At 44.4% G+C, this 26526-nt stretch overlaps 1 protein-coding gene across 1 annotated transcript in view; it reads left to right on the top strand.

The window, feature by feature from the left end:
* The window catches only part of SMG1 (SMG1 phosphatidylinositol 3-kinase-related kinase), a 109929-nt gene that overhangs the window by 69365 nt on the left and 14038 nt on the right, over nucleotides 1–26526 (top strand). Inside the window, exons 37-53 of the mRNA XM_015420882.1 lie at nucleotides 5369–5589; nucleotides 5769–5923; nucleotides 6731–6953; nucleotides 7125–7371; nucleotides 11379–11608; nucleotides 12650–12898; nucleotides 12995–13133; nucleotides 13226–13335; nucleotides 13917–14135; nucleotides 15296–15486; nucleotides 18499–18671; nucleotides 19280–19559; nucleotides 19670–19942; nucleotides 20642–20876; nucleotides 24419–24642; nucleotides 24856–25006; nucleotides 25100–25289. Of these exons, the coding sequence (XP_015276368.1) occupies nucleotides 5369–5589; nucleotides 5769–5923; nucleotides 6731–6953; nucleotides 7125–7371; nucleotides 11379–11608; nucleotides 12650–12898; nucleotides 12995–13133; nucleotides 13226–13335; nucleotides 13917–14135; nucleotides 15296–15486; nucleotides 18499–18671; nucleotides 19280–19559; nucleotides 19670–19942; nucleotides 20642–20876; nucleotides 24419–24642; nucleotides 24856–25006; nucleotides 25100–25289 (3510 nt within the window). The remainder of the gene's footprint in view (nucleotides 1–5368; nucleotides 5590–5768; nucleotides 5924–6730; nucleotides 6954–7124; nucleotides 7372–11378; nucleotides 11609–12649; nucleotides 12899–12994; nucleotides 13134–13225; nucleotides 13336–13916; nucleotides 14136–15295; nucleotides 15487–18498; nucleotides 18672–19279; nucleotides 19560–19669; nucleotides 19943–20641; nucleotides 20877–24418; nucleotides 24643–24855; nucleotides 25007–25099; nucleotides 25290–26526) is intronic.

Genomic DNA, 26526 nt, shown 5'->3' with positions numbered 1-26526 from the left:
ATGTGTGAACTGGAGGCTAAAAAACTGAGCTAGCTCACACTAACTCAGCTTAGAGGGAACACTGGACACATGATAGATTTTCCCATTCTATTTATAGTCCCCAAAAGATCCGAGGACTGGAGAGCAATTCTAAATCTAGAGAGTTGAACCTCTGGGTAAAGAAGTGCAAGTTCTGGATGGAATCACTTTGCTCCATTCTGCAGAGTATTCAGCAGGCCCATTATGTGACATCCTTAGATCTTTGAGATGCTTTCCTGCATGTTCCAATTCACCCATCTTCCAGACAGTTCCTCCTTTTTGCTTTTCAGGGCCAGCATTTCCAAAGAAGGCCTTACCCTGTGGGCTGTCATCATCTCCAAGGGTGTTTACCAAGGTCCTGGTAGTTCTCTTAGCCTACCTATGATAACACAGAATCTACCTTTATCCTTACCTGGACAATATCCTCCTCAGAGCCAAGGAGGCAGATGCGTTGAGCCAGGACACCTAGTTTACAATGCAGTCTCTTCAGGCATACAGCTTCCTGATCAATGTGGGGGAAAAGGTCACCTCACATCCTCCAGGGACGTAGTCCATTTAGGGCCTCTAATTCAGTTGAGGATGGAAAAAGTTTTTCTGTGTGGTTCTCAGAGCTAGTAAAGATGTCAGCATCTTCATCGTGGAGATTGCCTAACAGATGGGATCTCCTTGTACAAGGATCAGTTCTCCACCCAGACCCTCTTAAGTTCCAGCTGACAGCTTGGAGATTGAGCAGGTGGATTTAGAGGGATCAGGCCTTCCAAGGGAAGTAGTTGACGCCATGGTGCAGTCCAGAAAACCTACTACAGACATATCTATAATCGTACTGTTGGATCCCCAAGCATCGAGAATAAATCCACGTTTTCAGGAAAAGCAAAATTTATTTCAAAGCGTTGAAGATATACTCAAACACGTTCTTTGTTAGAACTGGGGATACACAGTTAGGTCAAGCATAATAAAGGAAATTCAAACAGATACAGATCCAATGAATAGCATTCCCGCTGGCGGGCTAATGAAACGGTTGCGCGCCCAGTCCATGGGAACCAGGCAGAACATCAGACAAAACACAGGTGCAGTTCTCATGAGAAAAGTAATAGGCAAGCATTACAGCATCTTCTCCCCCACACAACCTCCAGCAGTTATCTTGTGCATTCCAACGCAGGAGCAGGAAGATAGAAACTAAGCCGGGTGCAACAGGGAAAGGATATGTACACAGAGGTCACAGAAAACAGAATGGCAGCTTGCTGACACGTACCTGGCTGACATTCAAAAAGTGGGCCAGTTCCAAAAAGAAATATCCACTGAAACCTACTCACAAAGACCTCGTTCTCTTTCTACATGAAGGTTGGGAACAGGGTTTGAGACTGGATACCTTAAAAAGACAGGTTGCAGCACTGGTCATTGTGTTGGGCTACAAAAGACTGCATAATTTATCTTCTCATTGGCACATTATTACAGCAGCAAGCAAAGTAATTTATTCCAGTGTGTTTCCAAAATACTTGTTGCTGCCCTGCTGGAATATGAACAGAATGATAACTAGTATAGACAGCTGGTTTAGCATAGTAGCCAAGAGAGTTTGCTCTGGGTCAGAATCAGATAACTATTGCTTCAGCTCAGCCACAGCAATCAACAAAGCACAAAATGAAGGAAAATACAATAATACCAAATTACAATGTCAATACTAACTATCACAAAAAGTGGTTGTCCTGGAATACAGGCAGAGCAAGGGAACAGAGCTAGATCACAGTCAAGAGTCCAGTCCAGGGGTCAAATGCCTATTTAGCAGCATTTGAGTTCATGAGTTGTTAGTCATGGGTTAGAGTCAAGGAGGCAGTCCAAGGTCGTTGATCAGCAAGGTTCAGGCAGGTCCAAAAAGCAGAGTCAAGGGTCAGTCCAAAGGTTGCAGGAGGCAGGCAGAGTCCAGAGTTGTGGTCCCAAAGTTATACCCCGCGTGCGGGGAGGGCAGGGTATAAATGAAATAAAATAAATAAATAAGTTGCTTCTACAGTCTGCAGTTCTCCAGGTCTGATTTATATAGGCATTCCTTAACAAGCCTGATTTATAGCCATCTGCTTGGAGGTGCTCCACTTACTCAGAACTGCTATCATTAAGCAGCTGGTGCCGAGCCAAGAGGCGAGCACTCTGTGTGTCCTTAAGTTGTGCCGGTGCTTTTCCCTTTGCTGTTCAATTAAGTGGGGGAGCCTAGTGGGCTACTTTTCTGCAGCTGTGCTTCATTGGCTACTTCAGAGCCCTGGGTTGGTCAGCGTCAGCTGCCAGCAGTGAATCTTGAGGCTCCTGTCTCTCTAACTCACTAACTTTAGCTGGTTCAGAGCTGGCTGCATGTGGGTCCTCGACTCCTGAGTAGTCTTCAGCCACACTGGACTCAGGCTGGTCAGGCTGGCCCACGACATTGATCATAAAACAATAATACAAATTAACATAATCCTTTCAATAAGTCTAAATCCATAGAATCCATAGTCATATATAATGATATAATAAGTCGTATGAAAAGGATCTTATTAAATAAGTTTATTTATAAATATAATTTGTTTCAATCATCTTAACTGTATCTTGGTAACTGATGCTACAGACTTTGCCATTTGCATTGTGATCCATCTGTAGTTATCTGCCAGTAACATAACTAATTTGCTTTGCTCTGACCTCCCTGGCAAATGATGTAAAATATTTCCAGAGTACTTCCCTGGAACAGTTACAAATCTTGGGCATCAAAACGTAACATGAGCCAGATCTTCAATGGATTTGTGGTTGCAGGAGCGCACTTCGTCATCAAATGAGATCTTATTGTAGTGGCCCTTCACTACTGACAGTTGTAAAATATCCATCTGAGCCCTCGTAAATGCTTTTCTCAATTCTATGACCGTTAAGTCATTAAGGAAATCGAGCAAGCTATAGGACAAGGTATAAGTTGTTTAGTGGCTGAACTTATGGTATTAAGTAACCCATGATCTACTTCTGAATTTATGTCCAATAATCTTTGTTTAATTAAGCGTCTAGCAATTACATGATCAAAATCCTTTAAATATTCTTCAGATAATACTAGTTTAGCCAGTAAAGACAGTGTCTGTGATCTCCCTGATATATTTTTCATCTCTTCATATGCCATCATTACTAGCAGCGGTGCTTGGGTGAAAAAGTTCTTCAGCCAGAAATATATAACAAGTTTATGAACTATTATTGATATTGGTGGCAAAGCCAATTCTGATCTCTGTGTAACTGATGATGTGGAGTTAGCAAATTTAGAAGAAGAGATTGGATTTATACCCCACCCTTCACTACCCAAAGGAGTCTCAGAGCGGCTTACAAACTCCTTTCCCTTTCCCTCCCCCCAACAGACACCCTGTGAGATAGGTGGGGCTGAGAGAGCTCTTTCAAGAACTGCCCTTTCAAGGACAGCTCTTGTCAGAACTATGGCTTGCCCAAGGTCCTCCAGCAGCTGCAAGTGGAGGAGTGGGGAATCAAACCTGGTTCACCCAGATTAGAGTCCACACGCTTAACCACTACACCAAACTGACTTTATTTTGTATAACTTCTAATGGCTATAGATTTCCAAATCCCCAGATTAAAGCACTTTACATTTGATGGAGTAATTTAGATTTTAAAATTTCTAGAGTGTGGGGTACTAATGAACCACCTTTTGTTCTATAAAATCTGTATAATCCACATTTATTTATGTTTTTTAAATTAAGTTTCTGTCCAGTTAAGTCAGTATGTGTTGTCCAAGATCCTGACTGATAAAAGATAATCCCTAGATATTTAAAGGAAGTCATCTGTTCTAATAAGTTGCCATCCATTGTCCACCTATGTCACCGTATCTACTTGCTGAAGTTCGTAATCTTTGTTTTTGCATAGTTGACCTGGAGTAGATTCCTCTTACAATATATGCTAAATTGATTTAACAGTCTTCTGAGAACAATTTGTGTCTGAGCAATGAGTAATGTATCATCTGCATATAGGAGAACAGAAACAGCCTTAGTTCCAAGCCTTACTGGAAAAAAATGTGCTCCTGTAAGAGAGTCCACCATATCTACCCAGGTTGTAGCTTGGTCATATAACCAGCTTGGATGACTTCCCTCACTGAAGGAGAATGAAACATTGGAACTTGCCTGAAGGTTTTTTCTCTTCAGTGGGGAGACATCATCCACATCCCACCACCAAAAAATAAATCTAGTTGGACGCAAAAAAACTGTTATGCAGCTAGGCTGTACTAAGACTGGAGGGTCAGCCTCGCTCTGAGCCACAGTCTATACAAATTTGCATAGCCCTGCCTGGAGCAAGAGGAGGTATGACCTAACCAGCTTGGATGGCTTCACCCCACTGAAGAGAAGAAACCTTTAGGTAAATTCCAGTGTTTTGTTCCCTGCAAGCAGATTGCCATGTGGTGTCCATACTAGGGATGGGCATGAACTGGGAAAATTTGTTTTGGTTCATGATGTGCCTTGTTTGCAGACCATGAACCATCATGAACCATCATGACTTTTTAGTGTCATGAACTGTTTCAGTTTGTGAGGCAGTAGAATGATACATACACACACCCAGTGGGCTAGAGACACCATACTCTGAGGGGATCTCCAGCTGATTCTCCTCTACCTGTTCACCAAGTTTGGTGAGTGTTGGATTTATGGGGCCCAAGTTATGACCTCCCCCCAAAGAAGGTGTCCCCAGGAAAGTGTTTTCTGGGGAAATGACTGCCTGTCTGGAGAAATGACTGTCAGGAACTTCACAATGCATGGACTGGCTAAAATTTGTCATGAACTTTCGTTCGCAAGCTGGTTTGTGCCCATCCCTAGTCCATACAATATGTGTTTTTCATATACAGTGCATGTTGAATAAGCACAGAAGAATTGCAAGGACAGTTGTGCTTTGATGAACCTCTTAAAAATACATTATTATATACTTGCTTCTGTGCTTAAAGTTTATCTGAACTATGATTAAGCAGTTCACTTTTATCACTTCAAAATAAAATTAAGTATTATTGTAACTGAATTACATAAATCAAAGATTCTGTGATGCTCTGGCCCTATCCGGACTTATTCTCCATGGAGAACAGTTTCACAAAGAATCTGTGACTCCAAGACCCAGTTCAGGATACATTGCCAACTTGTGTGGCTTTCAGGTGCTCATGTCCTATCTAGAACTGTAGCTTGTGTGATCACCATTGTCCCATTCTTACCGTGAACAGAATAATGATGTAAGGAATTTTACAGGTTTTGTAGGGATGGGCAAATCTTTGTTATTTTGGTTAAGGCTCTAGTTTACTGACTTAGGCAGACCTTTGAATTTTGACCAAACAGAAACGAGCTTTCTCCCCTGCCCTTTTTTTTTTCAAACTTAGGGAGCAAATTTCCTTCTGCAATTCCTACCTTTTTGGGAAACATCCAAGGCGAGGAATTACTGGGTGGCGAGTGTGATGGGGAGGGAAGTCCCCCAGCTTCTCAAGAGAGCATAAAAGACGAGACGAAAATGGGCTTAAATGAAGACCAGGCAATGATGCAAGACTGCTACAGTAAAATTGTTGAGAAGTTGTCGACTGCCAATCCCACAATGGTGTTGCAGGTAAAATCTCGAGTTATGGCTCAGCCTGTCCAAGCCCTTTGGCTTGCACTCCAGAGCTTTTGATTTGCCAACCTGTCTAGGTGACCCATTTTACTTACACTGAGACACTTTGAAATTGCTACTGGTTATTTGAAATAAATTACAAAGAATTCTTTTGTTGTTGTTTGCTGTGGATTCAGGTCCAGATGCTGGTAGCAGAGTTACGCAGAGTCACTGTCCTTTGGGACGAACTTTGGCTGGGAGTCCTGCTGCAACAGCACATGTTTGTCCTCCGGCGAATTCAGCAGCTGGAAGACGAGGTGAAGAGAGTCCAGAACAACAACACCCTGCGGAAGTAAGTTTGTGTTTGGTTTTCTTGAAAAGCTGGTAGGTGAGGGTCCTCCCACCCTCTGCTGTCCTTGGGTGTACTCCACCACAGACCTTAGAATGGGAGGGAGGGGGTTCCATCACAGCAAAACTGCCTGGCAAGTTGGGACTCAACCCCCAGGCTTCTGGTTGGTCTCTCTCTCCCTGTCTCTTCCAGATAGATGCAGCCCCACTTTGTCAGGTGGGACCTGGGTTGAGTCTGGGCTGTGCCCAGCTCCAGACAGGGTAGTAAGAACTACTAGAATCTCTTCTTGCCATTTTGGTGTAGTAGTTAAGAGTGTCAGACTCTAATCTGGGAGAACTGGGTTTGATTCCCCAATCCTCCACATGCAGCCAGCTGGGTAACCTTGGGTCAGTCACAGTTCTCTCAGAGCTGTTCTCTCAAGAACAGTTCTCTCTGAACTCTCTCAGCCCCACCTCATGGGTCGTCTGTTGTGGGGAGAGGAAGGGAAGGAGATTGTAAGCTGCTCTGAGACTCGGAGTGAAGGGCAGGGTATAAATCCAACTCCTTCTCCTCCCCCTTCTTCCCTTGAACTATTGAATTAGCTGTACATGGCTACTGAATGGGTAATAGCTTCTTTAGGATAGGAACTTGGACTTTATAATTCTCTTGTGCCCTGTACTTCTTAGCTGTATTGAGTTAAAGTTCTTGTTATAAGCTTTGAAACAATGCAAGGCAATCGAAATGTTACATCTGGTTATGAAAACACTGGCATCAATAATGTCAGTGTCTTCAGAATGCAAGTGATGTTTTCTCCCCCCATCTGTTTTACAGAGAGGAAAAAATTGCCATCATGCGTGAAAAGCACACGGCCCTAATGAAGCCCATTGTATTTGCTCTGGAGCATGTGCGGAGCATCACCGCAGCTCCTGCAGAGACTCCTCACGAGAAGTGGTTTCAGGACAGCTATGGAGATGCCATTGAAAGTGCTCTGGAGAAACTGAAGAACCCATCGAATCCTGCTAAGCCTGGGAGTAGCTGGATCCCTTTTAAAGAGGTAGATCATTAAAGAAAGGACGGTGTAAATCGTCAAAATATTGCAGAGAATAGTTCAAAGTAACTTTGGCTCCTGTCTGGGAATAAAATCATAATTCTGCTGCTGGAACTGTAGGATGACTTAGACAGCAGCTTTTTAAACCATCTTCTGTTTGTTTGTTTTTAAAAATAGGTCATGCTCAATCTTCAGCAGAGAGCCCAGAAGCGGGCCAGTTACATTCTGCGTCTGGAGGAGATAAGCCCGTGGCTTGCTGCCATGACCAGCACTGAAATTGCTCTCCCTGGAGAGGTGTCTGCCAGAGACACAGTCACCATTCATAGTGTGGGGAGCACAATCACAATTCTGCCCACAAAAACAAAGCCGAAGAAGCTCCTTTTCCTGGGCTCGGATGGGAAAAACTACCCATACCTTTTCAAAGGTACGTGCTTTGGGAAGCGGCCATGACTCAGTTCTAGAGCTCTGGCATGCAGAAGGTACCAGGGTCAACCCCTAGCATCTCCAGTTAAAAGGATCAAGGAATAGGAGATTTGAGAGCTAGTTTGGTGTCGTGGTTAAGTGCGTGAACTCTAATCTGGGAGAACTGGGTTTGATTCCCCACTCCTCCACATGCAGCTGCTGGTGTGATCTTGGGTCAGTCACAAGATCTCTCAGAGCTGTTCTCTCGCAAGCAGTTCTTGAAGAGCTCTCTCAGCCCCACCTACCTCACAGGGTGTCTGTTGTGAGGAGGGGAAGGGAAAGGCGATCGTAAGCCGCTCTGAGACTCCTTCGGGTAGTGAAGGGTGGGGGTATAAATCCAGTCTCTTCCTCTTCAAAGACTTCTGCCTGAGATCTTGGAGAGCCGCTGGCAGCCTGAATAGACAGTCCTGCCCTTGATGGATCAATGGCCTGATTCCGTATAAGGCAGCTTCATATGTACATATATATATATTGTAAAAAGCCTCCAAAACATTTTTGTCTTCGCTCAGGAAAGATGGCTCCAGAGCAAACTAATTTATGCAGTAGCAAAATCGCTCGCTCTCAACTGTAATGGCAGTAGCTCCTGGCTTGTTATTCTCCCAGAGTTATTCTATAGAGCCTTTGAGACAGTTTGAGCCCAAGCAAAAAGGGAGAGCTTTCTGGCTATTTTAATATGGTTTTAATATATTTGATATTTATTGTGTTGTCTTTGGCTGTTCCCCACCTTTCGGTCCTGATTTGTCATGAGAAAGGCAGTTTTATAAACATTTTTAATAAGTAAGTCTTGTGGATTGAAACCGAATGTTCTCTCCAGTGGAGGACATCTTTGTCTAGGTTAGCTTATTCATTTGTAGAGGCAGGGAACATAAGAGAACATAAGAGAAGCCAATGCTGGATCAGGCCAATCCAGTCCAACACTCTGTCACACAGTGGCCAAAAATAGCAGGTGCCATCAGGAGATCCAGCAGTGGGGCCAGGACATTAGAAGCCCTCCCACTGTTGCGCCCCCCCCCCCGGCACCAAGAATACAGAGCATCACTTGCCCCAGACTGAGAGTTCCTATCTGTACCTTGTGGCTAATAGCCACTGATGGACCTCTGCTCCATATGTTTACCTAATTCCCTCTTGAAGCTGTCCATGCTTGTAGCCACCGCCACCTCCTGTGGCAGTGAATTCCAAATGACTTCTGTTCTGCTCAGTGGAGGAACCTCTCCTAGGTTCTAGCATATCTCAACCTAGACTGCTGTCCATATTCATGCTATACACTGGCTCAGTTTAGGAGACACTTCTTTTACTTGTTAAGCTTTAGAAGGAACTTCCTAACCAGGAAGAGCAGTTGAGCAGTGGGAACCATTACCTTGAGGGGCAGCCTCTCCTCCCCTGGAGGTTTTCAAGCAGAGGCTGAATAGCCATCTGTCAGAAATGGTCTAATATTACATTTCCTGCCTTGAGCATGTAAAACCCTTGCTCACTCAGATTCTGTCCTGCTTCCTGTTTTCCATCTCAGTCAGGATTCGGAGAGGAGTTCTGCATTTGCAGCAGATCAATGGCTTCTCTCCTGCTGGATCGCAGCTGCAGCAGGAAAGAGAGAAGACATCTGTGGAAGGGCATCTGATTCCACAGAAAGCAAGGAAGGTACTCTTGGTTTGTGGTGGATGGGAAAGAAGAAGAGAAGAGGTTGGATTTATACCCCGCCCTTCACTTGGAGTCTCAGAGCGGCTTACAAACTCCTTTCCCTCCCCCTCCCCACAACAGACACCCTGTGAGGTGGGTGGGGCTGAGAGAACTCTGACACAAACTGCTCTTTTTCAAGGACAGCTGTGCCAGAGCTTGTGACTGACCCAAGGTCACATCAGCAGGTGCAAGTGGAGGAGTGGGGAATCAAACCCGGGTCTCCCAGATTAGAGTCCGCACACCTAACCACTACACCAAACAAGGTTGCCGTAACTCAGGTTCCCTCCAAAACGTATTGGAAACCCACAAAAGGGGCAAGAAAGTGTATTCCATGTGACAATACTAGAAGCGTCCCAGTGAATTTCAAGCAAGAACTTTTCATCAAGGGGAAAGAAACACATGAGAATGAATGTAACAAAAAAGATAAAACAATGTAGTATAAACTCCTAAAGTGCTTCTTTGCCTTAAAATCAGAAGAAGTGAAAACTAATTTCTTGGAAAAATGTAAAGAGACGTGCCCAGGACTTTAGGCATGTCTGAAGTTGCTCTTGGGATATTGATTAATATTTAATTTTGGAATAAGATATGGAAGTCTCCCTTCCATTCCTACTCCTTACCTTTGCTCTTTGGTGTAGTGGTTAAGTGTGCGGACTCTAATCTGGGAGAACCGGGTTTAATTCCCCGCTCCTCCACTTGCAGCTGCTGGATGACCTTGGGCAAGCCGTAGTTCTGATAAGAGCTGTTCTTGAAAGGGCAGTTCTTGAAGGAGTTCTCTCAGCCCCACCTACCTCACAGGGTGTCTGTTGTGGGGAGGGAAAGGGAAAGGAGTTTGTAAGCTGCTCTGTGACTCTAAGTGAAGGGCGGGGTATAACTCCAGTCTCCTCCTCCTCCTCCTCCTCCACCACCACCACCACAACCAATATAACCTGGAATTTTTTGGGTAAGGTAGGATGCAGTACAGAAAAGTGTGTTCCATTTCAGGACTTAGAAAGAAATTCTAATATGAGAGCAGAAAATTAATACTGTGTGTGTGGGGATCTCCTAGCTGTGCTAGATTTTCATTTGCTGACACCCCCCCCCCCCAAAAAAAAAAGAAAGCCTGGAGCTGCAATCTGAAGACCCTTCTGTCATTTCATTTTTTTCCTGCATGTGTGAACCAAGCCTTGGTGGTAGACATCTCTTTTCTATCTCCTTTTCTTTCAAATGAATCAGCACTGGGTCTCTAACTCTGTTCTGGCTAAGGCTTAGGGCTGGTTAGCTTAGAAAAAGTGAGGAAGGGGAGACATGATTGATTTCTATTAAATTATGCCAGTCATGGAGGTGTGGACAGGCAGAAACTTTTCTCCCTCTCTGATAATACAAGAACCCTGGAGTCATCCACTGAAGCTGAATGGTGAGAGATTCAGGAGAGACGAAAGGAAGTACTTTTTCACACAGGGCATAGTTAAATTGTGGAACTCACTGCCACAGGATGTGGTGATGGCCGCCAACTTGGAAGGCTTTAAAAGGGGCATGGATAATTTAATGGAGGACGGGGCTTTCAGTGGCTGCTATTCATGATGGATATTGGATCCCTCCAGTACCAGAGGCAGGGTGCCTCTTTATATCAGCTGCTGGGGAGCACGGGCAGGAGGGTGCTGTTGTGGTCATCCTGCTTGTGGTCTTCTCAGAGGCAGCTAGTTGGCCAGAGTGTGAACAGAATGCTTGGCTTGACGGTCCTTTGGTCTGAGTCAGCATGGCTTATGTTCTTAAGGCACATTCCATTTGATGTTGTTCATTTCGGGCTTGTTACTTCTTGTGGGAAAGGAGTCCAGCATCCCAAGTAGAGAGGCTGCTTTGGCTTACAGATAGTTGCCTGACTTCTTTATCAGCTCGCTCTGTACGTGGCTGGCTGGAGCTATTTTAGTCAGAAAGGAAGGAAGCTTATAAAGGTGTAAAGGTTTCTCTTGCTCAAAAGCTAGTTGAATCCGACTCTAGGGGGCGGTGCTCACCTGTTTCCAAGCCGAAGAGCCAGCGCTGTCCAAAGATTTCCATGGTCATGTGGCCGTCATGACTAAACGCCAAGGCACATGGAATGCTGTTACCTTCCCACTGAAGCGGTACCTATTTATCTACTTGTAATTTCTTGCTTTTGAACTGCTAGGTTGGCAGGAGCTGGGGCCAGAGACGTGAGTGGCACTAGGGTCTCGAACTACAGACCTTCTGGTCTGCAGCTCAGCATCTTAACCTCTGAGCCACCGCAGCCCCAAGGAAGCTTATAGATGAACTCAAATATCCCTCTGCTTCCCCATTCAGGTCTGGAAGATTTGCATCTCGACGAACGAATCATGCAGTTTTTATCAATTGTTAATACAATGTTTGCTACAATAAATCGTCAGGAGACACCCCGGTTCCATGCCAGGCACTACTCAGTTACACCGCTGGGAACAAGATCAGGCCTGATCCAGTGGGTTGATGGAGCCACCCCATTGTTTGGTCTGTATAAGAGGTGGCAGCAGAGAGAAGCGGCTTTGCAAGCACAGAAGGTAATGGCATCAACAGGCACCTCTGTGGGGTTTTTTTTTAAGAAGCCACTTTCGAGTAATTAAAAGCATTAAGAAGGTTAAACAGCAGGTCGTAAAGTGGAGACTTGATTTATCGGGCCAAGGATACCAGTGACGCTTACTCTTATTGTGCAAGCAGATGGTGACAGTTAAGAATGCCCTAAAACACTTGAAAGGGGTAATTTGTGTTACAAATCCAGACACAAACATTGGAAATCCTGTGTGGGTGTCACCCGTGTGCTCACATGCCCTGGCTCAGCACCGCTTTATGCAGTACTGTTCCCTCATTGGCGGCGAGGGGCTGCCTTTAACATGCTTGACAGAGAAAACAGGCATTCAGATGTTCCAAATAACAGCCTTCCTTTTGCTGTGCACTTCCTCTTTGTCCCTCTGAGAGCCACAGTGGGTTGAAGAAGGTAGAGGTTCTAAGTGGCCTTTGTGCCATTTAGGAGGGGCTCTGTGTGTGTTACTTGTCCCCCCCCCCCTTGCCAAAGTTGAGGCTCCAGAGAACAGATATATTTGGAGCAGAAAAGAGGTCATGCCGGCTGAAACTTTGAGACACAAGGAGCCCTGCCGTTGGTGTTCTCAGTGAGTAGCACTGGAGGAAAAGCAAAAGCTGCCGCTGTAGTCCTTAGTGCAGTATAAGACTTTGCAAAATTGGGGAGGGGGGAGAGAGATCCAGGAATAGCCCCAAATTGCCATTTTTAAAAAAGGAGTCTACCATTTTAGATGGAGCAATTTTTTCTCCAGGTCAAAACTGATCATGCTCCAAAGGGATCTTGAATTATTTGAAAGAAGCACTTTTCCCACAATAAGTGTGGATAATTCTGTTTAAATTATTCTGGATGGGATATAGAAATCGGAAAAATGGATAATACAGAAGCTCAACATAGGCTTGTTTATATGCTGCAAATTACTGTCCAGCCAAGATGTAGCTATATGGGATAATAATTTCACTCAGGAATGTATTCACATAGGTCTCTATCACTGAACTATGTAAATAGTAACAAAATGTATTTTTAGGCCCAAGATTCCTACCAGACACCTCAAAATCCTGGAATTGTTCCGAGACCCAGTGAACTGTACTACAGTAAAATAGGGCCAGCTTTGAAGGCAGTTGGACTTAGCCTGGATGTGTCTCGCCGAGACTGGCCTCTGAATGTAATGAAGTCTGTCTTGGAAGAGTTAATGGAAACCACTCCGCCAAATCTTCTAGCTAAAGAACTTTGGTCATCTTGTACTACTGCTGATGAGTGGTGGAGAGTTACACAGGTAGGTAAAGGCCTCCTGTAAACTAGATTATATTTTTAAACTGGTGTATGGTGGGGATCAGATTTATAACTTGACAAAACTTTTTTTCCTCCCAAGTCTTATGCAAGGTCCACTGCAGTTATGTCTATGGTTGGCTACATAATTGGTCTTGGAGACAGACATCTGGACAATGTTCTTATTGATATGACTACGGGAGAAGTCGTTCACATAGATTATAATGTTTGCTTTGAAAAAGGTAAAAGGAAAAGAAAAAAATGATACATTTATATGCATCTAAAATTAATAAGGTTGGATACCTTGTTAGAACCTGAATTTTTCCTCTTGCAGGGAAAAGCCTTCGAGTGCCAGAGAAAGTTCCATTTCGGATGACACAAAACATTGAAACAGCCTTTGGCGTGACAGGCGTGGAAGGGGTTTTTAGGCTTTCCTGTGAACAAGTAAGCTGCAAGATATATTCTGCCGTGTGTGCCCCTTCCACATGTCATACTGATTTGGGAAGTGCCCACTCTTTTTTTGCTGTAGGCACATATGGGGAGGGCAAGAGTTACACGCAGTGATGAATTTCTGCTTCTGATTACTAGAAATCCTATTGAGGCTGTAGTTTGCTTTGGAGCCTTCTTGATTGTGGCACCAAAATTGTGGAATTCTCTCCCCAGGGAGAGTTATCTGTCCTCCTTGATCGTTATGTTCCACCACTGAGTGAACACTTTTCTGTTTTGTCCCTTGTTGCCTGACTTGAACCTCTTTCTTGTTTGTTTTTAATTTAATCTGTGTGTATGTGTGTGTGTGTGTGTGTGTGTGTGTGTAAAATGTTCAATTTTTAATGTCTTCTTAATTGTTTGCTATCTTGAAGGGCATAGCTGTGCAGAAAAGCAGGATGCAAATGTTTTGAATAAATAGTACTGCCAAGCCTTAAAAGCTAAGGTACTGATGCTCAGACTTGGGGCTTGCTACAGTAGTTGCGAAACTCGAATGATATGGTTGATACTTTAAAAAAATAATATATATATATATATAGGTTCTGCACATTATGCGGCGTGGCCGAGAGACCCTGTTGACGCTGCTGGAAGCTTTTGTTTATGACCCACTTGTGGACTGGACTGCGGGAGGGGAAGCTGGATTTGCTGGAGCCGTGTACGGCGGAGGCGGGCAGCAAGCAGAGAACAAGCAGAGCAAGAGGGAGATGGAGAGAGACATCACTCGCAGCCTCTTCTCCTCTAGGGTCGCTGAAATCAAGGTCCGTGTGATACTCTCAGCATTTATTTATTTATTTTATTTTTATATATACTTTCAATTTGTACCCCGCACACCCCCGAAGGGCTCTGAGCGGCTTACATGGTGCATGGTGCAGAGACCTATGAAGAAACCCTAACTATGGCCACAGTATGTCTGGGGTGGGGGGAGCCCTACCAGGTACCCTCCCGGCTCCGATCGTTCGTTTATCCGGAGAGTGGGCGACTTCTTCCAGTTCTCTCCGGTGCGGCTTTCCGCGGCCTCCGCTGTTCTTTTGGCTCTCTGGCGACTCCTCTCGGGGGCTGTTGGTTATGGGTCCTGGTGCGCAGCCGCAGTGGGCGTCGCAAATTATGTTGGGACAGTGCAAATCTGTCTTTAAAAATCACTCGTGAAAGTGTTGCACAAATGTTGTGGTCTCGTGTCCTCTTAGCGCTTTGCTTTTGGTAGTGAGTGTTCCTGAAAACAGTCTTGGTGAAATGTTCTCCGCTCCACCTCTAGAAATTCGGTCCACCACCATAGATACCGAGGTAATCAGTGACACAGGTCAAAACCCATTGCTCAAGCTAGCGTGTGGTTCTCGCTGCCTGTCAGAAGAACGCTTAGTGCGTATCGAAGCATCTGCGCAGTAAACCTGAGATGGAAACGATGCTTGGTTGTAGGCTGGAAGTAGTTCTGTCCTGCCTCAGAACCAAAGTTTATCTTTGTGTCCTCTCCAGCCCCTAATGCTGGGAACAGCCCGAGGCAGACACAAAAGCTTCTTGAGCTTTCCTAGTCAGCACCAAATGCTCATACCTCCCCTCTGTCTAACAGTTTTACTTCCTTCTAGCCATGTAGACACAGGGGGCACCTCCTTTCCTGTTAGCTGTGGACAATAAAATAAATTCTGTATTACCCAAAAGGAGGACCTTCCTGAATGTAAGATGATCCCCCTTTTAAAAAGTTTACACCCAAGAGTTTTTTGTTACTGAACTTTCCCACTGACTTCAAAAACCTAGTCTTCCTTCTGAGTAAACAGGGTAAAAATACAATATTTAAGCAGAGGCCACAACAGTATTTAAAGCTTCAATAATATCAGCCAGACAAGAATGCCAATAAAATAATCAGCAATAAAGTTATTTCAGTACTCAGTCTGGTTGTTCTGCTAACATAATACTTGTCTTATAGGTCAACTGGTTTAAGAACAGAGATGAAATGCTGGCTGTCCTTCCAAAGCTGGATGCCAGTTTAGGAGAATATTTGAACCTGCAACAGCAATTAACGGAGGTTGAAAAACTGCAAGGCAAACTCTCAGAAGAGATTGACTACCTGGAGGGGGCAGAAGGGGTGGATCATCCATCTCACACTCTGCAGCACAGGTACAAAGGAGCCTTTGTCGTCTTTATAAGGCTTTCAGTTCACAGGACACTGTACTAAAGTTTAAAAACTGCACCACACCCCCCCCTTATGTAGGGATTTCCAGAAACAATTTGCGACTGCAAATCAAATAAGAAATGTGTGGTGCACCATAGAGAGGCTGTGGCTAGGAGGAGGAACTGACAGAAATCACTATCAGACATGCACACATGCCAGACAAAAAGAAACAAAACAAAGTAATGGAAGCTGTAAAAGGTAAAAAGGATTCCTTTAAGCAGTGGAAAGCTAGTCACAGTGAGGCTGATAAAATGGAACACAGGCTATGGCAAATATAATGCAAGTCTGTGGTCAGGCAGGCAAAAAGAGAATATGAGGAGCATATAGCAAAAAACGTTAAGACCAACAATAAAACTTTATTCAAATACATTAGAAGCAGAAACCAGCCAGGGAGGCAGTGGGGCCCTTGGATGACCAAGGGGCTAAAAGAAGTACTGAAGGATGATAGGGAAATGGCTGAGAAGCTAAATGCATTTTTTGCGTCTGTCTTCACTGTGGAAGATGCGAAGTGCTTGCCCACTCCAGAACCGCTGGTTTCGGGAGGGGTGTTGAAAGACCTGAGTCAGATTGAGGTGACAGGAGAGGAGGTCCTAAAACTGATAGACAACTTAAAAACTGATAAATCACCAGGCCCAGATGGCATACATCCAAGAGCTCTGAAAGAACTCAAATGTGAACTTGTGGATCTCCTGACAAAAATATGTAATCTTTCCTTAAAATCTGCCTCCATTCCTGAGGACTGGAAGGTAGCTAATGTCACTCCCATCTTTAAAAAGGGTTCCAGAGGAGATCCGGGAAATTACAGGCCAGTCAGTCTGACGTCGATACCGGGTAAATTGGTGGAAACCATTATTAAGGAAAGAATTAGTAGGCACATAGATGAACAAAACCTATTGAGGCAGACTCAACATGGGTTCTGTAAGGGAAGATCTTGTCTCACTAACCTATTAGTGTTCTTTGAGGGGGTGAACAAACATGTGGACAAGGGGGATCCAATAGATATTATTTACCTTGACTTCCAGAAAGCTTTTGATAAAGTTCCTCATCAAAGGCTCATAAGTAAGCTCAAAAATCATGGGATAAAAGGACAAGTCCTTTTATGGATCAAAAACTGGCTAATTAATAGAAAACAGAGAGTGAGTATAAATGGGCAGTTCTCCCAGTGGAGGGGGGTAAGCAGTGGGGTACCACAGGGATCAGTACTTGGTCCACTGCTTTTTAACTTGTTCATTAATGATTTGGAGTTGGGAGTAAGCAGTGAAGTGGCTAAATTTGCGGATGATACAAAGTTGTTCAGGGTGGTGAAAACCAGTGAGGATTGTGAGGCACTCCAAAGGGATCTGTCAAAGATGGGCAAGTGGGCGTCAACATGGCAAATGGGGTTCAATGTGGCCAAGTGCAAGGTGATGCACATTGGAGCCAAAAATCCTAAATATAAATACACATTGATGGGGTCTGAACTGGCAGAGACTGAGCAAGAGAGAGATCTTGGAGTTGTAGTGGATAACTCACTGAAAATGTCGAGACAGTGTGTGACTGCAATAAAGAAGGCCAATGCTATGCTGGGGATTATTAGGAAGGGTATTGTAAACAGATCAGCCAATATCATAATGCCGCTATATAAATCAATGGTGCGACCTCATCTGGAATACTGTGTGCAATTCTGGTCACCACACCTTAAAAAGGATATTATAGCTTTGGAAAAAGTGCAGAAAAGAGCAACTCGAATGATAAAAGGGTTGGAACACTTTCCCTATGAGGAAAGGTTAAAGCGCTTAGGGCTCTTTAGCTTGGAGAAAAGACGACTGAGGGGTGACATGATCGAGGTTTATAAGATTATGCATGGGAAAGAGCAGGTAGAGAAAGAGGTACTTTTCTCCCTTTCTCACAATACAAGAACCCGTGGGCACTCCATGAGGGGGGGGGGTCAACAGTGGGAGGGCTTCTAGTGTCCTGGCCCCACTGCTGGACCTCCTGATGGCACCTGGTATTTTTGGCCACTGTGTGACAGAGTGTTGGACAGGATGGGCCATTGGCCTGATCCAACATTGGCGTCTCTTAAGATGCTTTTTGAAGAGAGCTTGTATGGTGATTTCTGCTGATTTCCTCCCCCAAAGTGCATCCCATGCTGTTGCAGGGGGGTCTCCTGACGATTGGGAGTGGCTTCTGGGGAGGACACGGGGTGGGTGGGTTTGCACTGACAAGAGGAAGGCAGTCAAGATCCTTTCTGAGAACTCAGTCCATTTGTGGTAAGGTTGGATCCAGCCCTCCTGTGAGGCTAATCAGGCTGACAGCAGGGGGACTGGTCCATGGCCAACCAGTGACCTTGCTGGAGATCAGGGCTTCAATCTCATCAGGTTTTATCGAGATAAGTTCAGCTCATTAATCATCTTACCGTGCTGGCTGTGTAGTTTCTTGAGGATAAGTTGGCCTCTGTTTTGAAATTTTGTGTGGGTGGAAATCTCCAAAGGCTCACCAGAACTACTGGTTGGGGTTGCCAGCATCACAGTGCCAACTTGAATGCAGGAAGCTGCCTTATACTGAACCCTTGGTCCATCAAGGTCAGTAGTGTCAGCTCAGACTGGCAGTGGCTCTCCAGAGCCTAAGGCTTCCAGACTGGAGATGCCAGGGATTTAACCTGGAACTTCCTTCATACTTCCTTCCTCTGAGCCTTAGGTTCTCCTCTGATCATCCTTCTTGGTTGTAAAGCTGATTTTCATAGTGTGCCTTGATGCTGAATGCAGTTTATTTTATAGTTACATATGGGTTGAGATTTTTGTTAATTTACATTCAGATCCTGAAAGATGAGGAGTGGGGGGGGGGGGGGGGGGGGGAGTCTTTTCTTTCTCTGGAAGGACACCTTTGAATCCCATTCAGGTGTTGCTATAGAAATTAAAGTTATGCATATGAATGTCTTATAAGATGCTTTCATTTTTTACCACTTGCCTCCAACCCAGGTATTCTGAACATACGCAGCTGCAGTCTCAGCAAAGAGCGGTGCAAGAAGCAATCCAGGTGAAGCTGAATGAATTTGAACAGTGGATGTCTCATTACCAAGCTGCTTTCAACAACCTGGAAGCAACACAACTTGCAAGTCTGCTCCAGGAAATCAGTACCCAAATGGACCTTGGTATGAAACAAATCTGGTGGTCCCCACCCCCAGGGCTGGCTGGCTTCAGATCTTAAAAAGCTGCACAGTTTCAGTGATTGGACGATGCTGTTTTTATGCTCCTGCTGGGCTTTTAATTGCTTTGGTTTTTAGTGGCTTGTTGACTTTTTAATTATGCTGTTTTTATTATTTTTATCATGTTTTACCTTGTAAGCTGTCCCGAGCAAGTTCTGTAGAGAGGCAGTATGTACATTTCCTTCATCAAATGTGATATCTGCTCTGACCATGGGAGTTGCAGCACTTGGGTTTGGGTGCTCTGGTGTTACGCAGATCCATCTCTTTTCCCCCCCGAGGAACTAAGTAATTTAAATGTATGCCCCATTATAAGCTGCACTCCACTGCCAAAGCTTGTTTGTCACATGAGCACCTGAACCTGCTTTAATGACTGGTAGTTAGCTAACAATTGGGTTAGAATGGATATTGATTCTGTTTGACAGCAGAGCATTGACCGTTCAATGCACGTAGTCTTCACTAGCTACAGGGAGAGTTCTGGATAACTTACAGGGGGAAAAATAATGTGTGTGGGTTAGAGTATGCTGACTTTTCCCCCTTGGTGACTTCTTTTAAAGGTCCACCGAGCTATGTGCCAGCAACTGCCTTCCTCCAGAATGCTGGCCAGGCGCACTTGATCAGTCAGTGTGAGCAGTTAGAAGGAGAGGTTGGTGCTTTACTTCAGCAGAGGCGATCTGTTCTGCGTGGATGTCTCGAACAGCTGCACAACTATGCGACTGTAGCTCTCCAGTACCCCAAAACAGTGTTTCAGAAGCACCGTGTTGAGCAGTGGAAGACCTGGATGGAAGAACTCATTATTAACATGACCATTGAACGCTGTCAGGATCTTTATAGGAAGTAAGTTGCCAGCTGAGCCTATAGAGGATGGAAAAGATTAAATTGCTGTAAATCTTTAGAAGTTCTGGCTCTTTTAAACATTTATGGTAATTGTTATTATTATTCCCCAGGTATGAGATTCAGTATGCTCCTCAGCCCCCACCGGCTGTCTGTCAGTTTATAACTACGACCGAAATGACTTTACAGAGGTACGCAGCTGATATAAACACCAGGCTCATCAGACAGGTGGAGCGCTTGAAGCAGGAAGCGGTCACAGTCCCTGTTTGTGAAGAACAGTTGAAAGAAATCGAGCGCTGTATTAAGGTCTTCCTCCATGAAAACGGTGAAGAAGGATCTCTGAGCTTAGCGAGCGTGATCATTTCTGCTCTGTGCACTCTTACCAGGTGAAGTGCTCGTGTCATATGAGTGGGTGTTCCGTGTTGGTCCCTCCCATCAGAAATGCATTTCCACAAACCCTTCGGTTGGTGTTTCTTTCTCTGTTGAGGTTATGGTTGGGGTGGCTCCTCCCCTTTTAGTGATAGACAAAACAGGCTCTTTTTGTAGCAGGTACTCATTTGCATATTAAGCGACACATCCCTAATGTAGCCAATCCTCCAAGAGCTTACAGTAACTCCTGTAAGAAGAGCTCTGTAAGCTCTTGGAGGATTGGCTACATTAGGGGTGTGTGGCCTAATATGCAAAGGAGTTCCTGTTACAAAAAGAGCCCTGGCAAAACGAAGATATCAAGGGGGGGGGGGGCTTCCTCTAAGCTCCCGATCTGGGCAGAGCCCATGATGAAGATTGGTAGCGTGAACATCTTTCGCTAAAACCAGCCTTTCGGGCAACTTTTTAATTTCTCCTTCCCCAGACTACATGATACATCTTCTAATGAGTCGGGTCCCGGATACTGGAGGAGTGAATGCATTTTTTGAGATTTTTCTGTTGATTTTTCAGTGTATAATTTTTTTCTCCTGATTCTAAAATGCTGTACTTAGTGATTTCATTTTATCTTTCTTTGTGTCCCGAGGCTTAATGGTAGTTTACAGGTAAGCTGCATCAAGTGGAGCACAAGCCCCTAATAATGACCTGACTTCTCTCTTTAGGCGTAATCTAATGATGGAAGGTGCTGCATCGAGTGCGGGAGAACAGCTGGTAGACCTGACTTCCAGGGACGGGGCCTGGTTCCTGGAGGAGCTGTGCAGCATGAGTGGGAACGTGACGTGCCTTGTGCAGTTGCTGAAGCAGTGCCATCTGGTCCCCCAGGATTTAGATATCCCTAACCCTATAGAAGCATCAGAAGCTATTCACCTCGCAAATGGAGTTTACATCTCACTTCAGGTGAAAAGTGGCAGCACTGCAGTGTTGTGCAGTGTTGTATTCAAATAGAGGTTTGAAAAGGTCAGGGTTAAGACACACAGACCCGTTTATGTTGAGCTACAACACAGAACCAGTAGAAGGTTCTTCCTGTTCTCATGAGTTTGCAGAAACTGACATGGAAGGTGGATGCTAAAAGGTTTCTAAGTTTTTCCTTATTCTCATGACACTGTTTGTGTTAGCAATGTTTATTCCAAACTAGAAACCAGTGTAAGGACTGTGTTAACATTCTGTTCCTAGAAGGAGATTTGTTTGTGATTAACATGTGAAAATAAACTTTTTTTGTGATAGGTTCTTTTTGAAGATAGACATGTACATATACACTGAGAGGCATTTTAAAGGACAGTAATGTACACTTCCACTGTAGTTGCTCAGCTCTTATAGACATAACTGTATTCTCTTCTGAAACTTCTGGCTGAACTTTATGTGATCAGGGCTAGAGTAGACCAGTAGTGTAGCCAGGTTGCTACCAGAACCCGTAACTCCAGTAGTGAAGACCTCCCCACCGTAGATTTGTACTGTTAGCCAGAAAGGGAAAACAGCCAATATAATATTAGCTGTAGATTTTCTGGGCTGTATGGCCATGGTCTTGGCATTGTAGTACCTGACGTTTCACCAGCAGCTGTGACTGGCATCCTCAGAGGTATAACACAGAAAGATGGAGTCTGTGTCAGTGTGAGAAGAAAAATAGTAGGCAGGTAATTTATATCTACACAGGAAGGGTGGGGTAGAGCTGAGTCATTATCTTGGAGGAGGTTCTTTTGCATATGGGTGGGCTGCTGAAATTCTAATCTTATCTGTAGTGCTGTTGTCAGATGTAGAGCATTTTGTGTTTTTCAACAAGTATAATAGTCAAGAAATGTGTGAAGCAGGCTTACCATTTGCCCACTTTGAGTGGACAACCTCCTGGTAGATGGGCCCTGTCACCTGTTGTCACCTGTTGGGTCAGCAGGAAGAATGGGTGGTGGTGGAAATGATGTCACGTGATAATGCCCCTGCCTCTAAAGCTCCCAGAGGTGTCAGTCCTAGATGTAACAGTCCTAGATGTAACAGTCTTAATATCTGCTTCCTACTTTTAGACATGTAAGTGACATTTGCAACAACCCAGTAAATTCCTAGAACCACAGGACTTCTAAGCACAAAAAGTTCCCACCTGCAAGGCATAATGCTAAATAACCATTCACTGTTCTTTGTTAAAGGAGCATTTCAGCAGTAAGAAAAGGCAGATTCCATGCTGGGGCTCATGAGGAAAAATAAAACAGCAAGTGTCCTTATGCCCTTGTATGAATCTGTACATTGAAATAATCTTATACTCTTCCATTTACTTGCCAACTTTAAAATATATTGTAAAGCTGGAGATAGTATAGAAAAGGGTGATGGTGAAATAACGGGGCTTTTTCAAATAAGGCAGGGGCATTACAGTAGTTGTTTCCCAGAGAGCACTGCGATCAGGATCCCAAAACCGCCTGGACCTCCCTGGCCCTAAGGAAGTCAGGTTGATGGTAACCAGGACGAGGGCTTTTTCATTTGTAGCTCCGTCCTACTGGAACGAGCTCCCTGCCGAGATCAGGGCCCTGCGGGACTTGTCACAGTTCCGCAGGGCCGTGAAAACAGAACTTTTTAGGCAGGCGTTCCGATAGGAGTGACGTCTTACCAGCAGCGCCCTGTGTGAACTCCGATCCAATACGACCTAATGCAGTGGCATCACTGATTGTGTCCCTAAATTGCACTTTAGTTTTATCGCCATCTAATGAATGTTTTATATTGACTGGTGGTGTTTTAACTGATGTCTCGTATTTTTATTGTGAATGTATACTGCTTGTCAGTTTTTGGAAGCCGTCCTGAGCCTGCCTGGCGGGGAGGGCGGGGTAAAAGTGAAATAAATAATAAATGAATAAATAAAAGTTTATCAAAGGGTGTGGAGAAGAGAAATGACAGAGTTTTGGCTCATTCCCATAATGACCAGAACTTGACATGGAGCCAGTGAAGTTGATGAGCAGGCAGGAGAAACTGTACTTAGAATCATAGAGTCACAGAGTTGGAAGGGGCTATACAGGCCATCAACCCCCTGCTCAGTGCAGGATCAGCCTAGAGTATCCCTGACAAGTGTTTGTCCAGCCTCGCCACCTCCCTAAGCTGGTGTCCAGCCTCACCATCTCCCGAAGCAGTTGATTCCACTGTTGCACAACTCTGACAGTAAAAATGTTTTTCCTAATATCCAGCCGGTACCTTCCTGCCCTTAACTTAAACCCATTATTGCGAGTGCTGCCAACAGGAACAGCTCCCTGCCCTCTTCTAAGTGACAGCCCTTCAAACAGACAGCAATCGTGCCCCCCCCCCCACCTCCTCTTCTCCTGACTAAACATTCCCAAATTCTTCAGCTTATCCTCATAGGGCTTGTTCCCCAGGGCCCCGACCATCTTCATCACTCTTCTCTGTACCCACTCCATTCTGTTCACATCCGTTTTGAAGTGAGGCCTCCAGAACTGCACTCAATGCTCCAGGTGTGGCCTGACCAATGCACTTTACAGCAGGACTATGACATCTTGCAATTTGGATGTTATGCCTCTGTTGATACACCCCACATCAAGCTGGCTGCTCATATTTAACTTATGGTCCACCTGTACTCCCAAGAATTTGTTCACACACAGCGCTATCCAGAAGTGTATCCCCCAACCAGTATGAGTGTTCCTCATTTTTGTTACCCAGATGTAGAACTCGGCACTTATCCTTGTTAAATTGCATCTTGTTCATATCTGCCCACTTTTCCAGTGTGTTCAGATCTTGTTGAATTCTGTCTCTGTCTTCTGGCGTGTTTGCTGCTCCTCCAAATTTGGTGTCATCTGCAGATTTAATGAGTAGCTCCTCCACACCCTCATCTAGATCATTGAAAAGTACCAGGCCCAGAACCAAGCCCTGTGGCACCCCATTGGACACATCCCTCCATTCAGGTGAAATGTCATTGACAACTACTCTTTGAGTGAGGTTCTCCAACCAGTTCCCTATCCACCTAACTGTCCTACATTCCAGTGTACAGTCTTTTGGTTTACCCATCAGAACATCATGGGGAACCCTGTCAAATGCTTTACTGAAATCCAGGTAAACAACATCAACACCATTCCCTTGTTTTGAGCAGTGTGTAATTAACTTATCAAATGCACTGCCCCACGGTGAAGCAACAGCCACTTGTTTAGATGGACTTACAGTGGGATTAAAGAGAGTCATGGAGGGATTGATCCACCAGTGACTGTCGATCATAAAGACTGTGTGGAATTTCCATATTCAGAGGCAAGGTGGGCAGCATTTTGCTGCCTTCATGTCCTGCTTTGAGGCTTCCTCATAGTATCTGGTTGGTCACTCTGTGAAACAGGATATGGACTAGAACAGGGGGCGTGTTTTTTGTTCTTGCTCCCTGCCATCCTGCTGCCCTTCAGAAAAAATGTAATTATTAAAGTAGAGTAGCTGCTATCTCATTTTGATGTCTATATTTTGTGTTCTTCTGACAGGAATTAAATTCCAATTTCCGGCAGATCATTTTCCCAGAAGCTCTTAGGTGCTTAATGAAGGGAGAATATACTTTAGAAAGCATGCTGAACGAACTAGACAGCCTTATTGAGCAAATAACTGACGTTCCTTTGCAAACGCTGGTGGAGTCTCTTCAGGCTTACTTAAGAAATGCAGCCATGGGGCTTGAAGAAGAAACACATAGTCATTACATTGATGTTGCAAGGTAAGTCAATGCTTGCGTGTGTGTATTTGCTGTGCTTTGGATTCTCCCCTTCCCCCGTGGTTTCTTCATTAGTTGATGCTCACTTGAGACAACGAATGATACACTCCTGTTGAGTAACCAACAAAGATTTCATTTCTCTGATGGTGTCTGTTTTTGGATTTTAGAAAGTCAAACCATTATAAGTACAGTTTTTTCCTTTCTTCCTTTGTTTAGGATGCTTCATGCCCAGTATGGTGAACTGATTCAGCCAAGAAATGGCTCAGTGGATGAAACACCCAAAATGTCAGCTGGTCAAATGCTGTTGGTAGCCTTTGATGGAATGTTTGCCCAAGTGGAAACGGCATTTGGTTTGTTGGTTGAAAAGGTACAGGCTTAAACTGTGAATATTGTCTGTAAGGAGTGAGACACAGAGAAGGGGGCCCCCACGCTCATTAACCTATCGTTTGACCCCACACAGCTCAATAAGATGGAGATACCCGTGGCATGGCGCAAGATCGACATCATCAGGGAAGCCCGCAGTACCCAAGCGAACTTTTTTGATGATGACAACAATCGACAAGTTTTGGAAGAGATCTTCTTTTTGAAACGATTGCAGACAATTAAAGAATTTTTCAGGCTTTGTGGTACTTTTTCTAAAACACTTTCAGGTAAATATGTAGAACTTTTAAAAAACTATTATGCAATCAAAGGGTCATCCCTTTGAGCACGTCAGGAGGAAATCTGCATAGATAGCTGAAATTGTGTGCTTAGAGAGATGGGGAAGAGAATGACCTCAAAGTTGTCTGTGCTGGCCAATTAATTTTCATTGTCATGTACTCTGAGTAGGCGAAACAGTTATCAGGGAGGGGCATCATAGAGTCAATTATTAGGTGCATAAAAAGTTGGAATATAAGAACAGAAGGCTAAATCTTGTACATACATCCATATAATTGTATTATTTGTTTCAGTAGTAAGGTATAGACATGCTTGATAAACTAGCCGCTTTGCCCACATGGTTTTAAAATGGGGCACATCACTGACTATAGCTGTTGCAGCATGGCAACTTCTTCTCAAGATGCATGGGTGCTTGCTGGAGTGGTAACATCCCATCATCACAGTTAATGGATAAAGCTGCAGAAGGCAGAAACTGACAGGAAATGGAACTGCCACGTGAATTTCCTTTGCTGAGCTTGCAGATAGCAGCTTGTGCAAAGAGCAAAATGGAGCCATGCTCATATTCTGTGCCCCCATATTATTATTATTATTATTATTATTATTATTATTAATAATAAAATTAAGGACTGTAACTTTGTAGTTTAGAAAAGAATTAATCAAAAACAAAGTTATAGGTCTTGATGTTTTAATTTTTTCCCCTTGGAAGAAGTTGCATCAGGAATTAGCTTTGTAGTCAGTTTTTCATGCACCAGTTGAGAATCTGCCTTTGTTGCTGCCAGGTTCAGTCTTCCATCCTTTGCTCTGCAGACATGAGCACAGATGAAGAGCTGGAGGAGTAGAATGTCTTGGAGTGCCTCATCCCAGACTCCTGTACAGGGTCTAGAGGGTGGGACTAGGATCTGGAAGACCTGGGTTCAAATCCCGACTCTGCCATGGAAGCTCACTGGGTGACGTGTAGTCAGTTACATACACTCAGCCTAACCTAACTTGGGGGGGGGGGGGGGGCTTGTGTCGATAAAATGGAGAGGACAACAGTGTAAGCTGTTGTGGGTCCCCATTTGGGGGGAAAGTTGGGATATAAATAAATAAATAAAGACACTTTGGCCATTGTGGAACTAGTTGAATTTGCATAAGATGCATGTAAGAAGCATATGCTTGTGCTAAGCTATTAAAATAGGGTTAATATTTACACTGGAGCTGCGGCTTCTCAAGTGGTTAAGACGCTGAACT

The sequence above is a fragment of the Gekko japonicus genome, unplaced genomic scaffold (assembly GCF_001447785.1).
Source record: "Gekko japonicus isolate JY-2015 unplaced genomic scaffold, Gekko_japonicus_V1.1 scaffold2345, whole genome shotgun sequence".
Taxonomy (NCBI): domain Eukaryota; kingdom Metazoa; phylum Chordata; class Lepidosauria; order Squamata; family Gekkonidae; genus Gekko; species Gekko japonicus.
This window is presented reverse-complemented; position numbering and strand designations above follow the sequence as displayed.